General features: G+C 37.1%; 1 protein-coding gene across 1 annotated transcript in view; it reads right to left on the bottom strand.

Moving 5' to 3' along the window:
- Window positions 1–13,103, bottom strand: part of FAF1 (Fas associated factor 1) — a 144,100-nt gene that overhangs the window by 118,126 nt on the left and 12,871 nt on the right. Inside the window, exon 2 of the mRNA XM_005482246.4 lies at window positions 10,334–10,402. Coding sequence (XP_005482303.1) covers window positions 10,334–10,402 — 69 coding nt within the window. The remainder of the gene's footprint in view (window positions 1–10,333; window positions 10,403–13,103) is intronic.

Raw genomic sequence — 13,103 nt, 5'->3', positions numbered from 1 at the left:
CAAGATTTGCTGAATTCAAAGAACTGCAACAAAATACCCTAAAAAATCGTCATTAAGAATTCATGATAATTTTTTTTGTCTTTTATATTTTATTATATATTTCCACAGCAAAAACCAGGTCATTAATAACACTCTGTTTACAATTGTCAGTCCATTGCAAATCATTCTACTCCTAATTTGGGCTAAATGTGATATTCTCCTTGATATGCAATACTCCTACTCTAATTTTCTGCTTTATCATGATAAACTTCTTATCCTAAAGATTTAAAATCCATTTTTTATTTAATATTCAAACAAAATAAATGGACAATAGAACTCCAAATGCTTTCTACAATGGAGAGAAGGGGTTTTTTTAAAAAGAAAGGAAACAAACCCCAAAACTGAACAAATATTATCCAGAAATAGGAAACACAAACAACTAAATGATAAAGGAAAACATTAGTGAGACAAAGCATCCATGAAAGGACTGAAAAAGCAAAAGTGAATTTCAAACTACTTTCAAACCATAATCTAAGTCACAAAGGAACATATTTTCACATGCAACAGTAAAGCCAAACAGGAAAGCGCAAAGATTTACTAGCTCCTTTTGAGCACAGAAGTATTTCTTAAAATGAAACTAACAGGGCTCTGCTGTATGCAAATATTCCAGTAAATGTTTTGAAATCATGCTCCTCTAATAATTTTCTTTTTTTCAAATACTGATTTGGGCTAATTTTCAACAGAACTGGTAATAATGGGTACTGGCAGGTACAGACACATCAAAACATCTGCTCTGACTCTCATTCTGTGATTTTGGGAAACTGGATAAAAAGTAAGACCACTCACAGACTTGTAATCAGTTCGCAACAATTAAAAAGTAGGAAATTCCAGAATAAACAGCAGAAGTTTTAGTAACTGATGCTGACAAAATCATCCTGTAAGTATTAGTCAAATCCTGCAGTCAGTCAAATCCTGCCATCAGTGTGGATGAATACAACCAAGGTTTCCTGAAAGCAGCTGTGTTAATTAAGACATGCAGATTGGACCCTGAGATTCCCAAGCAGGGCAATGTGCTTTCTGAACAGCTTTGTGCAACTACCAAATCTCTCACCTGTTCCAAGCAAGTCTGAGATGTGTATTCTAAACAAGAAATTCCATGAAACCTTCTGCAGAAAGACCAATCATTTTAACCAGAAAAAGGCTTTTCACAAACAAGATCACCTTACTACACATTTACTTTGAAACCATTACTTTCAGAGGTTACAAAAATTAACTGCTGTGAGTTTAAGTAATAAAAATTATTATTCTGTTTAGGTTTTTATAATTAATTGAGTAATATTTAAATAACAAAATTACTAATTGTGCCTCAGTAGTAGGAGAAGCAATCTCTACCTGTGTTATTTTTGGCAGGCTTTTCAAGGCAAAGGAATGAGTCAGCTTTTTCCTGTAGCTTATGTTATACTTGCTGGCATCTCCCCAGCTTTGCAAGTCTCAAAAGTATTTCCAAGTGCTAGACGTGAAGTTACACCCACAAAGTTTATACAGAATGACAACATTTGTCCCCATCGTGGTTAAAATTTAACCAAAAACCGTAATTGAACTACAATGAAATGTCTTCTATGCATTCTGCTTTATTTCAGCTTGCTTTCTTTACAACAAATATACTTCATGAAAAGCTGCAAAACAATAGGATTGCTAATAAAGCAAAAAATTAACATTTCATCAAAAAATGCCACATGAATACATTCATACAGATGATTCACTTCATCAGCAAGAGAGCACGCGCTGAAATTGTTTACAATTAGCACTCTAGATGTGGTTTCCCATTTCTCCCTACATCTTTGGTGGCTTCAGCAGATTTTTTCCTGTCACTCCTACAACATGCCTAAATGCACTAGGAAGCCTTTCAACAGTTAGATATACTTCTAAAATTCTGAGGGAAGAAAAACCCACTACATTTTGAAGAGTTCCTTAATTCTATGTTGTCACTGCCTAATTCCCCAAACAAAGCGCAACTGAAATAAAAAATTCATAACTGAATGTGTTTTCCTGGCACAGTGAAAGTAAAGAACCTGTACAGATTTCTAAGAGGCTTAAGGATCAGCAGGTACCTGAGCTGCCTCCAGCTCAGCAGGAATAAAGGAAAGCAATCTACTTTCAACAACCCACTCAAAACTCATCAACACAGAAAGGGAAAGTAGCCCATGAGGTGTCTCTGCTTTGACACACATACAAGTACCTTGGTCTTAGTCATCAATGTCACAACTCTGACATTAATGCTGCTTCACCTTCTAGAAGAAAGGATTGCTTATGCTTAATACCAAAACATAGTTTATTACTCCTTAAAACATTAATAGATAGAAAGTAGGAGAGTCAGATAAATCAAAGGCTATGCCTTGATATGAATACTGAAAAATGTTCTGAACTCCCATATTTTTACCCCTCTCCTAGTAACTTTATGTAAATTTGAATGGCAACGCTAAAAGGCAGAGTTTAGGAATAAGCTACCTCATGGCAATAGATTTTTTGTTCCATCTTATTTTTAAAAAGTGGGCTTTTTTTTAGTCATTCATGTAACATACTAGCTCTTAGAAAGTACTACCAGGGAAGAAATTTCAGGACACAAGAACTCAGGACACGAAAAGTCATAGAAGTACTGCCAAAAGCCTGTGGCCCCCTTCCCTGAAAAGCCATAATAACATGAAATATCAACAGTGTTCCAATGACCCCAGCTGTAATCAGCCAACTGCCTAATCACTTATTCATAATTAAAAAAAAATAGTTATGCAAGATTCAGCTTAAAAGTTTGGAAAACAGAAAATCCTGTTTTCCAAAAATCCTAAAGTAAGTAAGTAACCTGCAAGTTGTCATAGCATTTCTCCAACAGCCTGTGCTGTTCTGCTGGGGGACAGCAACCCAGGACAGGCTAAGGAAGAGTTTATTGAAATAAAACCAGAAACTGTGCAGATATCCAACAGTATTGTAAGTAAATCCATTTTTAAGACACTCTGCTTTTAAACTCTGATGGCTCTAGATGGCTCCTAGCTTTTGTGATAAAAATTTTCTCAAGTAACGTTTATTTCCAAAATAGCCACAGCACTGGCACAGATGCTGTTCTTAAATAATTTACTTCGTTTTTCTCCTACTCACACAGTCCCAACATGACTCAATGACAGACTAAACACTTGTCAAACACATGTTTATAAGATGTGAGCAATTTTTAGTTCAACTAAATAGGTCACAGTCACAGGGTAATAAACTACAGATAACTCATACCAGCCAATTCACTATTAGTATATTCTAGAAATTTGTTCTGAAATTTGAATGTCTCAGGAGAAATGAATGCTAAGCAATCTTTGCAGAAACTACCAATAAGAGGTAGCAGCTCTAAAAAAAGTATTTGTAAAAGCTAATGTAGGTAGGTGATGCATCCACAGAGCTCCAACATTACCATGGGGCACTACTGGGATCTCAGGTGCTGCTTTTTGTTTATTCTCAGAACACAAAAGTCTCTGTTAAAAGAAACAAGTCTTTCACCATGAACAGAAATCTAAATGTCTTAGTCCCATTGCTTGTATGACCACTGTACAAGAAAAACTTTAGGTTATTTCTTAACAAAAACTACTTAAGTAACTAAAAACCTAAATTATTTAAGTAACTAAATTTCATCTGTTATTTGAAAAGGGGATACAGAATTTACATTTTACTTTACAATATTACCAGCAAAGCTGTACCTAAAAATCTTCTCCACTCTCTTTCTGATCAGAAAGAAAAATAAAATTTCATATACATCATCACAGCAACAAAATAGAGCCATAAAACACAATAAACACAACCCTTTTTTACCCTCACATGAACAAAGCAGATTTTTGGGGGTTGTTTTGAGGGTTTTGGGGTTTTTTTCAAATGGATGAATGTGCATACAACTGTGGAAAGCCATACCATGATAACAACTGCCTACAGACCTGCACATTTCATATAATCTTCCATGAAAAAATACATTAAAAGGAAATGTGTTTTATCAAAGATTAGGGTATTTGAAAGAAAGTGAATCCAATTCACTTAATACTGTTTTTAAGAATCAACAAGTCTTCTGTGCCACCATCCAGCTGCATAAAATTCACAGCATCCATCTGAGCCTACTCAAAGACACACAAATGCCATTTTGAAAGCTGCAAAAAGCTGGAAATACAGAGAATGAAAAATACAACAATTTTTGCAAGCAGAAGAGAAAATAGATTAAAGATTTCCAAAGGGCATTTCTATAGTCCTTTGCAAAAGACAACAGAGCTTGTATCCTACTAGGAGAGATTAATGCTGCAGTTGAACACATTAAAAAAGCTGCAACTCCTGAATCTCCTGGGGAACAGGCACCACGCCCATGGGATGCCTGCACCAGCGGGATGCCCATCCACCAACACTCCTTGGGATTATCCAACCCAGGGCTTCCCTCTTCCTTCCCTCTGCTGGCAGCAGGGTTGGGAATGCTGGACAGGCTCCTCACTGCAGTACCAGCGAGAATAAACCTGCTGAGCTGACAAGAACATGTTCCACAGGACACCCAGATCCACAAGAGAACACCTGTCTAAAACAAAACTTTAAATGCTCCTTAAAAAAAAATATATATATGTATATATATATATACAAACCTCTGTTTCCAGTAGGCAGATGTGACTGTTCATCTGACCACAGGGAGAATGTTATTAATACACAAACAAGCCCATGTTCCTAACAGTGAAAATCCCTCAGATTTAGTCCTAATGAGAGGAATATAGCCTGAACTTCTCACTGTTCCCACACTGAGTGCTGTCAAATCTGTGCCATATTCAGTATGCAATTCTAAAGTAAAGAAAATAGCAGGCCAGCAATACAAAATAAAAAGGCCAGTGTGATGAAGACCATCACCACAAAGTGCAGTCCTGGTTCTCAGCCACTGAAACACAGCCTTGCAATGCAACAGGAGAGCTGCTGAACACAGGGCATAAACACACACTGAACACTGCCCCACATTTAAGGAAAAGAAAGGGCTGTGTGCCAAACTCAGATTAATCACCTCATTTCTGGAGGCAGATTAATTCAAATCAATCAAAATAACATACAGGGAGAGACCACATCAAAGCTGTAGCAGGGCAAACCAGAGCAAGAGGGACAAAAGACAATTTAAGTGTATCAGTTTTACCAGCTCCTACTGAAATTTGCCACACCTTATAACAAAACGATTGTTACTGGTTAGATCATTGGAAGATACAAATAATAGATTGTTGAGAACTGTCAAGAGCCCATTCTTTGTCATTCCCACCTAAATGGGCACCTCCAAGAGAAATAAAAAATTGCCAAGTCCTACCTGATTTTTCTCAGTTCAATTTTTTTGTCTGTTCAGTTACTTTGTTCCAAAACACATTACATAGATGTAAAAACACATATTCAAACTTGGTACTTAAGAGTAAAAAAAACCATCCTGTCTGAGAAATATTCTTTTCCAAGAAGTTTACAAGCAAGATGCAAAAAAACCTCCATCTGTCTAAGTTATTCATTTAAAACTAAAAGTTCTAGTTGAGAGCTGAAGCTTTATAAAAACAGACGTTCAAAATATACAATTTCTCCTTCCAAGACAGAGAATCACTTCTTGTCAGGAGATTCTTGGAACCTGAGTACAACAGGAACTGCAAGTCATCCCATCTCCAGGTACACTAAATTGCTGGTTTTACTAAAGTTACACTGTGCTTTGTTCCTCTACCAGAATACAGAATAATCAAGCCAAGTACAGCAGGAAGGCACAAAGGTAATTTTGAAAGTAAAAAATGGGAGGGGGTAATATATGTACAATCATTATACACACATTTACAAGGAAACTGAATATTGGAAAATAAACACCCCTCTCCCCCCATTATTTTGATGAAATTTATTTTCTTCTTAAAGCAATACTAAAAAGTACCTATATTACAATGTCTCTTGGAGAAGAGACAAAATAAAAACTATTTCAAACCAGGGAGCAGGAGTAAAAACAGAAATGGCCATCCTGGAAAAAGCAGAATTAAGTGTGGCGAATTCTGCTTTTCATTCAAAAACCTGTTCTGATTACCAGTACAGAATATGTAGTCATGCTGCATATGAAGGACTTGAATTTTTCATTAAACCTGTGAAAGGCAGAGCAGGCCACTTCCCTTACTTTCATGCACAGGTTCAAGCACTGGATCTCAAGAGAGCAAAAAGCTCTGTGTAATAACCTCACATATATAAAGGCCCACACTGCATAAGGTCAAGTCACTAATGGGTGATTTTTCTTTAAATATGAACCATCATCAGAAACATTTCAACAGACACAGAGGTGGGATTTTTCACACTTTTATTTTATTGTTTATACACAAAGTTTAAGATGTCTTTATCTGTCATTCTTACCTTCACATGCCAAAAGAGAAGGTCAGAGTCTAAATGGGCAAGCTATGAAACCACCAGACTTTACATCGGACAGAAATTCCTAACTTCTGCTTCCTCAGATGGCAAAAATTACAGTAAATTAACAGAGCTGAAAGAAATGACACTCAGGAAATAACACACCAGCAACCCTGGGAGGCTTAAGAGCTGCATCCATTTATAGCAGAATGCCTGAAGAGATCATTATATTATCTATGTTGATCTTCTGTATCTCACAGAACATCTGAAACGTTTTGTCGCCCAGCCTATAATAAGCCCTGTAATTAGGCTACAGTGTTCTAACACAGAAAAACCCCAAGCTGCTCTATATGCAGCAGACCACCACAAAGGCCAAGTCATATGCAGCAGAGGGGAACTAATTATTGGCAAAATTAGGCTTCATGATCCCACCAAGCAGTTTTTACACTGTTGCTGCATATGAATTCCTCTGCAGCGCTCTTGTGACCAATTTTATTTTGAGCACTTGAACAAAGCCAAGCAACCAAACATTTATGAAAGACAGCTTCCCATACTGCTTCAAGCAGCTACTGCAAAACATATACAACTGCTTTGAGCACTATAAAACATATACAACTCTGAGACATTTAAATCCAGTTTATTTAGTACCCAACTCAAGATAAATTAGAGGCAGTTTATAGTGTCTTAGAGTATCCCATAGAGAGGATTAGGGATGAAGACTTCTAACTGGGGTAAGTAATATTTTAAAGTTCAAAAATAGGAAGCTGGTGTTTCAGTCCTAAACTGAAAAGAAAAAGGAATTCTTTTCAATTCTTAAGAAAAACCACAAGTGACTATTAGAAAAACTAAACCCGGAAAGGAGAGCCTTACACTTAACCCAGGTTTAGCTTTGTTTAAAGGTAAAACTAAATGTCCAAAAGATACAGAACATAGTAACAGTAATAGGAAAGATACTGGTGACATTTTAACCCCTAATACTAAATTCTAGCAAGACCAGGGGAAAAAATACAGGGACAAAGTCAGCAGCAGGAATACTTCTTCAGTGCAAACAAAGCAATCCTCAGAAAAGCTTACACAAACACACAGTACTTGCAGCACAATGTAAGGAACTTGTTTTGTGAACCCAATAACCTCTGCTGTCTGTGTGCATTCTGATGTACTTCTCTGTCAGCCCATGCCAGTGCCTACTTCTCTGTTTCTGTTTGGGATCCTTCTGCTTTCCAGCTCACCAGGGCTCCTTCTTTTGGTTGTTTTGGCTGAAGTCCCAGAGAAATAACAACGCCCTTGAGCTGAGTGTCAGAGAGTTCAAGAAGCAACAGGTGCCCAAGGGAATCTTCAACCTGGCTCTTTAGCACAGCCTCTGATAATGCACGATTTTTTTTCCCCAAGCAGGAACATGAAATTGAGATACAGACAGGCTGAGTGAAAAGCAAGAGTAAACAATCTCTTTGAGACAAGAACTTCCTTGTGTTTTTGGTTTTTCCCCCTTTTGCTGCAGGAGTGCCCCTGAACTTTGGTTGATGACATCCAAATGGGATTTGCTTAGCTTTCTACTTATTAGCCTGGGTGCCTCACAGAAGATTTCCTCATCAAGTACTGACTTTGGATTTTACTTCCAACATCATAGAAGTAAAGGAATCGACATTTAAAAGCCTCTGAATCAGATGCAGAAAACGAAGTGAAATTAGAGAAAACAGAAACTCTATTCTTCCCATTTACCTAACACTGGGGGCCAAAGGATGGCAGAAGAGCCCTTACCAAAATCATCACTACTTCACTATTGTCCTCATGAACTGTGAACCAAGTTCTTCAAGTTTGGTTTTCCTTAGAAATCAAAAAAAAGTTTTGCTCTGAGTTGAACGACATTTTTAGTGCCAAACTAAAGGATTTCTTTAGGTTTTCATCTCAGCTAAAAAAACTCCAAGACCTTTTGGTTGAATTAAAACAAACCCTCCCCAATTCCTGAATCTGTATCTGACTACTGAATTTAAGGTATTACAAAAACCCAACCAAAAAAAAAACAAAAAAAACCAAAACAACACATGTGGATCAAAAATGCTACATTTCTCTTAAATCATGAGACTCTCCTCAAGTTCTTCTGAAGTGCTAAAAACCCTTGCCTAACAGAGATAGCTGATTCCCTCACACCCCAGGAACTCCTTTTCTTCACTCTTCTCTTCCTTCATTCTTTTGTTTCTACCTCCTTGTTAGATTAGCAGGATTTGACTTTCACTCCCACTCCCTTTTTTATTCAAGGGCTGCTTTGAATAAGAATGAGCCAATGTCCTGTTAATGACAGACCCTTAGGGCATCTCCTTCACTTACAGTCTCCTCAACATTTTTTTTTCTACAACTCACCATTTCCTTTTCATAGACATACCTCTCATTCATCTTCTGCCCAGTTTCAAAAATTATGTATCTTCCTCAAGTACTTCTTGCATTCCTAATTTTCTATCCTTTCTTACTTTCCCTATGCCTTTTTTAAGCCTGCACATTTGGGTCATTACCTCTTTCCTCTCTATATTCTACTAATAGATCATCTAGTAATCACTAATAAAATTAAGTATTTAAAGATGTTCTCATAGCTTTAAAAACTTCATTCTGCTTTCTGCTCATTCTGGAGTCTCAGAAGAGACTTATTTGTTCTGACCATTTTTCATGGCACTTCTCTCATTTAACCCAACCTGTTGCCATTTATTGTAATGCACACAATTTGCAAATCCCCCAAAACCACAACCAACAGATCTAATGGATTGTATTGGGAACTTCACAACCTGAACAGAAAGCACAAGGCCACTCCTCACCTTCCAGTAAACACTTGAATTTTCAAAAGAGCTCATGCCATGTCACTACAAACTACTATGACAAAAGATGTTTTAACTCCAACCCCCAACACACATCTGGGTTTTTCTGGTTGAAGCCACTGATGACAGACACTCCCTTCTGCTCACTGGTGTCTCACTCTTGCTCATACCTTGACATGTTGCAAAATAAAGATTGCATTCATTTTGACATGTAGTTTCAAGTGTTGGGAGTTTGTACTGGTTTTTTACAATAAGTTACAGTTGAAACTATATCCATAGCCAATTTTGGAAATCTAATTTTTTTCATAATAAATTTCTGATATTTTGGACTGGTCCAAAGGTCACTCATTTGGAAAAGAGAAAGAAAAAAAAAGAGGAAATCAAATGTTCTACAGTTTAACAGAAGATCATTCACTTTTTAATTAAGTTTGCTGTAGTTTACACTTCTAAACCTTAAGAAATTGGATTAATAGTTTCTTTATTTACTAATCCTATGAAGAGTCTTAAAACACCTAAGACTATTTTGCTTGGTTTTATTGGTTTCCTCGTACTTGTCTGCACATTGAACCTTGCGGCAAAATAGATGAGAGGTTTTTTCAGGATGAGTGTTTGCTGGATGTTTTGTTTGTACTTAATGGTCTCTGGATAGCACCAAATCTAAATAAAGTTATGGCTTTAATCATCTGACTCAATCCTGCACAACCACCAACAGAAGAGCAACAATCCTAATTTTAAATTAAAAGCACATGAAAATTTGAAAAAGTTGTTTTATCTTCCCATTCTTCCACAGGAACCTAAATCCTCAAAACCCATGTGTGTACACACAGGTCTTCTAAAAACACTACCCTTCATAACATTTCTTACACAATGAAGCCAAAAGGAAACTAAACACAATATGAAACATGGCTTTAGAGGACAAGAAAGAAATGAAAAAATCCTGAAGACAATCACAGCAGAGCAGGGTTTGTTCAACTCAGGATCACATTTACTTGGAGATGAGGCTGTAAGAGACCAGAAACAGTCTGCACATAACAGCCTGTTTGTCCCAGCCATGAGACACCCCCAAATTTGAAATAAAGCTACCAGCTGTCTTAGCAAGATGCCATGTCACTGTTATGTGGGGTTGATCTATGAAGTCATTTTCTTAGAATACTTACCACTAAATCCCAGTTATTTTGTTCAAGCAACGTTATAGCTTCATCAATATTTTCAATACCAGTACATGCCTAAAAATAAAAAGAAGCAGTAAAGAGAATTAAAAGCATTGATCAAAATCAGGGTATTAATACTTATAATTCAATTCATTTCAGCAGGATGACAGGAAAAGTAAAGATTTTCCCTTTCTGTTACAAAAGGGTGATCCAGAAATCAGACTCCAAGTTTTAAACATCAAACATTTAGATATAATTCCCTGTTCCAACAGAGGACTCTTCTGTAACCTTGAGCAAGCCACCTAGGGAAGCAAGACCAAGTAGTTATTTGTAAAATTAGGACAACAGTGCTGTCCCATACAGGTGTTTTACCTTCAAAACTATGAAGCACTCATACTAACTTTAAAAGGGAGCACAAAAAACCTTCAAGTTCTATCCCTGTACTCTGGCTTTACCTAGTTCAAGAAATCTAACACAATAGCATTTTTAAGGTTAACACTCATAAAACTGTACCTTGAACTGATCTTAATTGCAAATACAAGAGCACCTCTACTCAGCAAAAGCTGGGATGCAGCAACCTGCTGCCTTTTTTGATACCCAAACCTTTTCAACTATTCAACTTCAGCAGGCAGAGCACTGCTGTTCATTCTGCCACATATTTGCCACCATTCACATTGAAGCATATGAGATATATTTCACCAAAAGAGAAAAAAGGAAACAGCTACATCTCTTCCTGGAATTTATCTTTCATCCTAACTGTATTCAAACACACAAGAGGAGTTCAGACTTTTACAAGATCTGAAACACAATTGTGTTCCTCCTGCTCTACCACATAGTTTTATAAAACTGGGGTATATAAAACTGCATCCAAAAAATAAAAAAAACCAAACTTTTTAACAGTAATAACACAGAGCTAGAGAGCAGCAGCAAACAATCAGTTTTCCTGATTCCCTCTATGTTGCAAGAGAAGGAGGCGGCTAAGCAGACACTTTTTTCCTACCAAGACATAAATAGCCATCAGGTCATATATTTCCCATGTTCTTTTTTTCCAATTTACAAGCATGAAAACATAAAAAGAAGAAATCATGAAGAAATTCAAGGCCAATTCTCTCTTCCTAAATTCAACCCTGAAAAATTCCACACTTACAAAGCACTACATGCAGTATGTCAACAGAAAATGGACCAGTCTGAAGGACCACAAGATGAAATTATGGAGAATTTTGCCTGCAGAGGGGAGGCAGAAGTTCTACTGCTGCCCAGTGCTCTCATCACCACATTGATCCTCTCTGCAACAAAACAAAATTTCTTCCACTTCAGAGCATGCTGTGTTAATGCTGAATTTCACCCACTTCACATTGGGAGTGCTAAAAAAATAGCACTTTTCTCCTCAGAAGCATCATTTTGCCTTCTTTTCCATTATTTCTTGCAGTTATTTCTGAAGTTAAAAATGGAACAAAACTTCAACACAAACCTCAGCAATTGCTTGTACATTTATATACAATTAAGCCAGGTAGGTTTGCAGAGTACAGGGTTTGAGCTTGTCATTTCTGAAATGACAGGATGGTTCACACTCCCATCAACCTGCCACTGGAACTGAGGCCAACAGATCTGCTGCAAAAAATCCTGCTTTGAGAAAAAGCTCTGCAGAAGTCTGAGATTCTGTTTACATCCCAGTGAAACACACTTAAACTGGTCATTACAGAAATAGTTACTATTTCTCATTTGTCAGCCCTGCAAAATCTGCATGACCTTTTGAAGAACTACCTTGTGTTCCAACCTGCAATAAGAACTTGACCAACAATGTGTTGTTTTCACCCTGGGCTGTGCAGAAGCTGAGATGGCACCTACAATACAGGATTTAACACTGGTTTTAGTTGTCCCCTCTTTTTAGCATTCCTGCAGCTCTGCTGACTTGCCACTGTCCTCTCTAAGCCCATACTAACTGCAAATCAATTCAGCTCACTTTGGCATACTCTCATTTTGAGATAAACTAAACAAAATTAGCTTATCCTTCTGCCAGAGCACACAGTGAAAGGAGTTAGCCCATCCCTGTGAGGGCAGAGTAATTAAACAGCTATTTCACCTGGTGTGTGCATCCTTCCTGAATCATCTTTCTGGTGACTTACAATGTAAAACAGAAGCCTGCTCTTGGTCACTCAGCCAGGCAGAGTCACTGGGTAACAAGAACAGACAGGTGTAAACACCAGCTGAAAATAAAGATCATCAGAATTCTTAATAGCCAAGACAAGCATTTTTGGTTAAAATCTTTGCACCATTTTTACAGTCCATTCTAATATTTGATTTTGAGGAGTTCTTAAACAAAGATTTCGCTTTCCAGATGGATCATTTTTGCTAGCTGTCAATGAAACAGAAAACAAACATTTCAGAATTGCACCAGGAAAGAATGAGTGCTACTTATCAATGTAACCATAAAAGAGACACTGCCAGATCTTCAACACTCTGTTAATGTCAAAGTTGCAGAAAATTAAGATTATCTAGATCTATTATCTAGAATCTTACTATACTGCACTATTTCAACATTCAAACACTACAACTACAACATACAAATCCTTGTATCAAGTCAAAAGCCATCAGTGAGACCCAAAACCCCCAGCAACCAAAAACCAAAGCTGCTTCCTTGTACCTACATCATGTCATGCAAGCTAAACTAAAGAAAATCATTTGTTTTGCATGCCTTTGATTTTCCCTAAGAAATTAAGCACACAAGACAGGCAGTCCCTCAATGGCAAGCCTGACGTGACGTCAAAGGCTCTGT

Source organism: Zonotrichia albicollis, chromosome 8 (genome assembly GCF_047830755.1).
Source record: "Zonotrichia albicollis isolate bZonAlb1 chromosome 8, bZonAlb1.hap1, whole genome shotgun sequence".
Taxonomy (NCBI): Eukaryota; Metazoa; Chordata; class Aves; order Passeriformes; family Passerellidae; genus Zonotrichia; species Zonotrichia albicollis.
The sequence above is the reverse complement of the archived record's forward strand: the minus strand, read 5'-3'. Positions and strand labels throughout refer to the sequence as shown.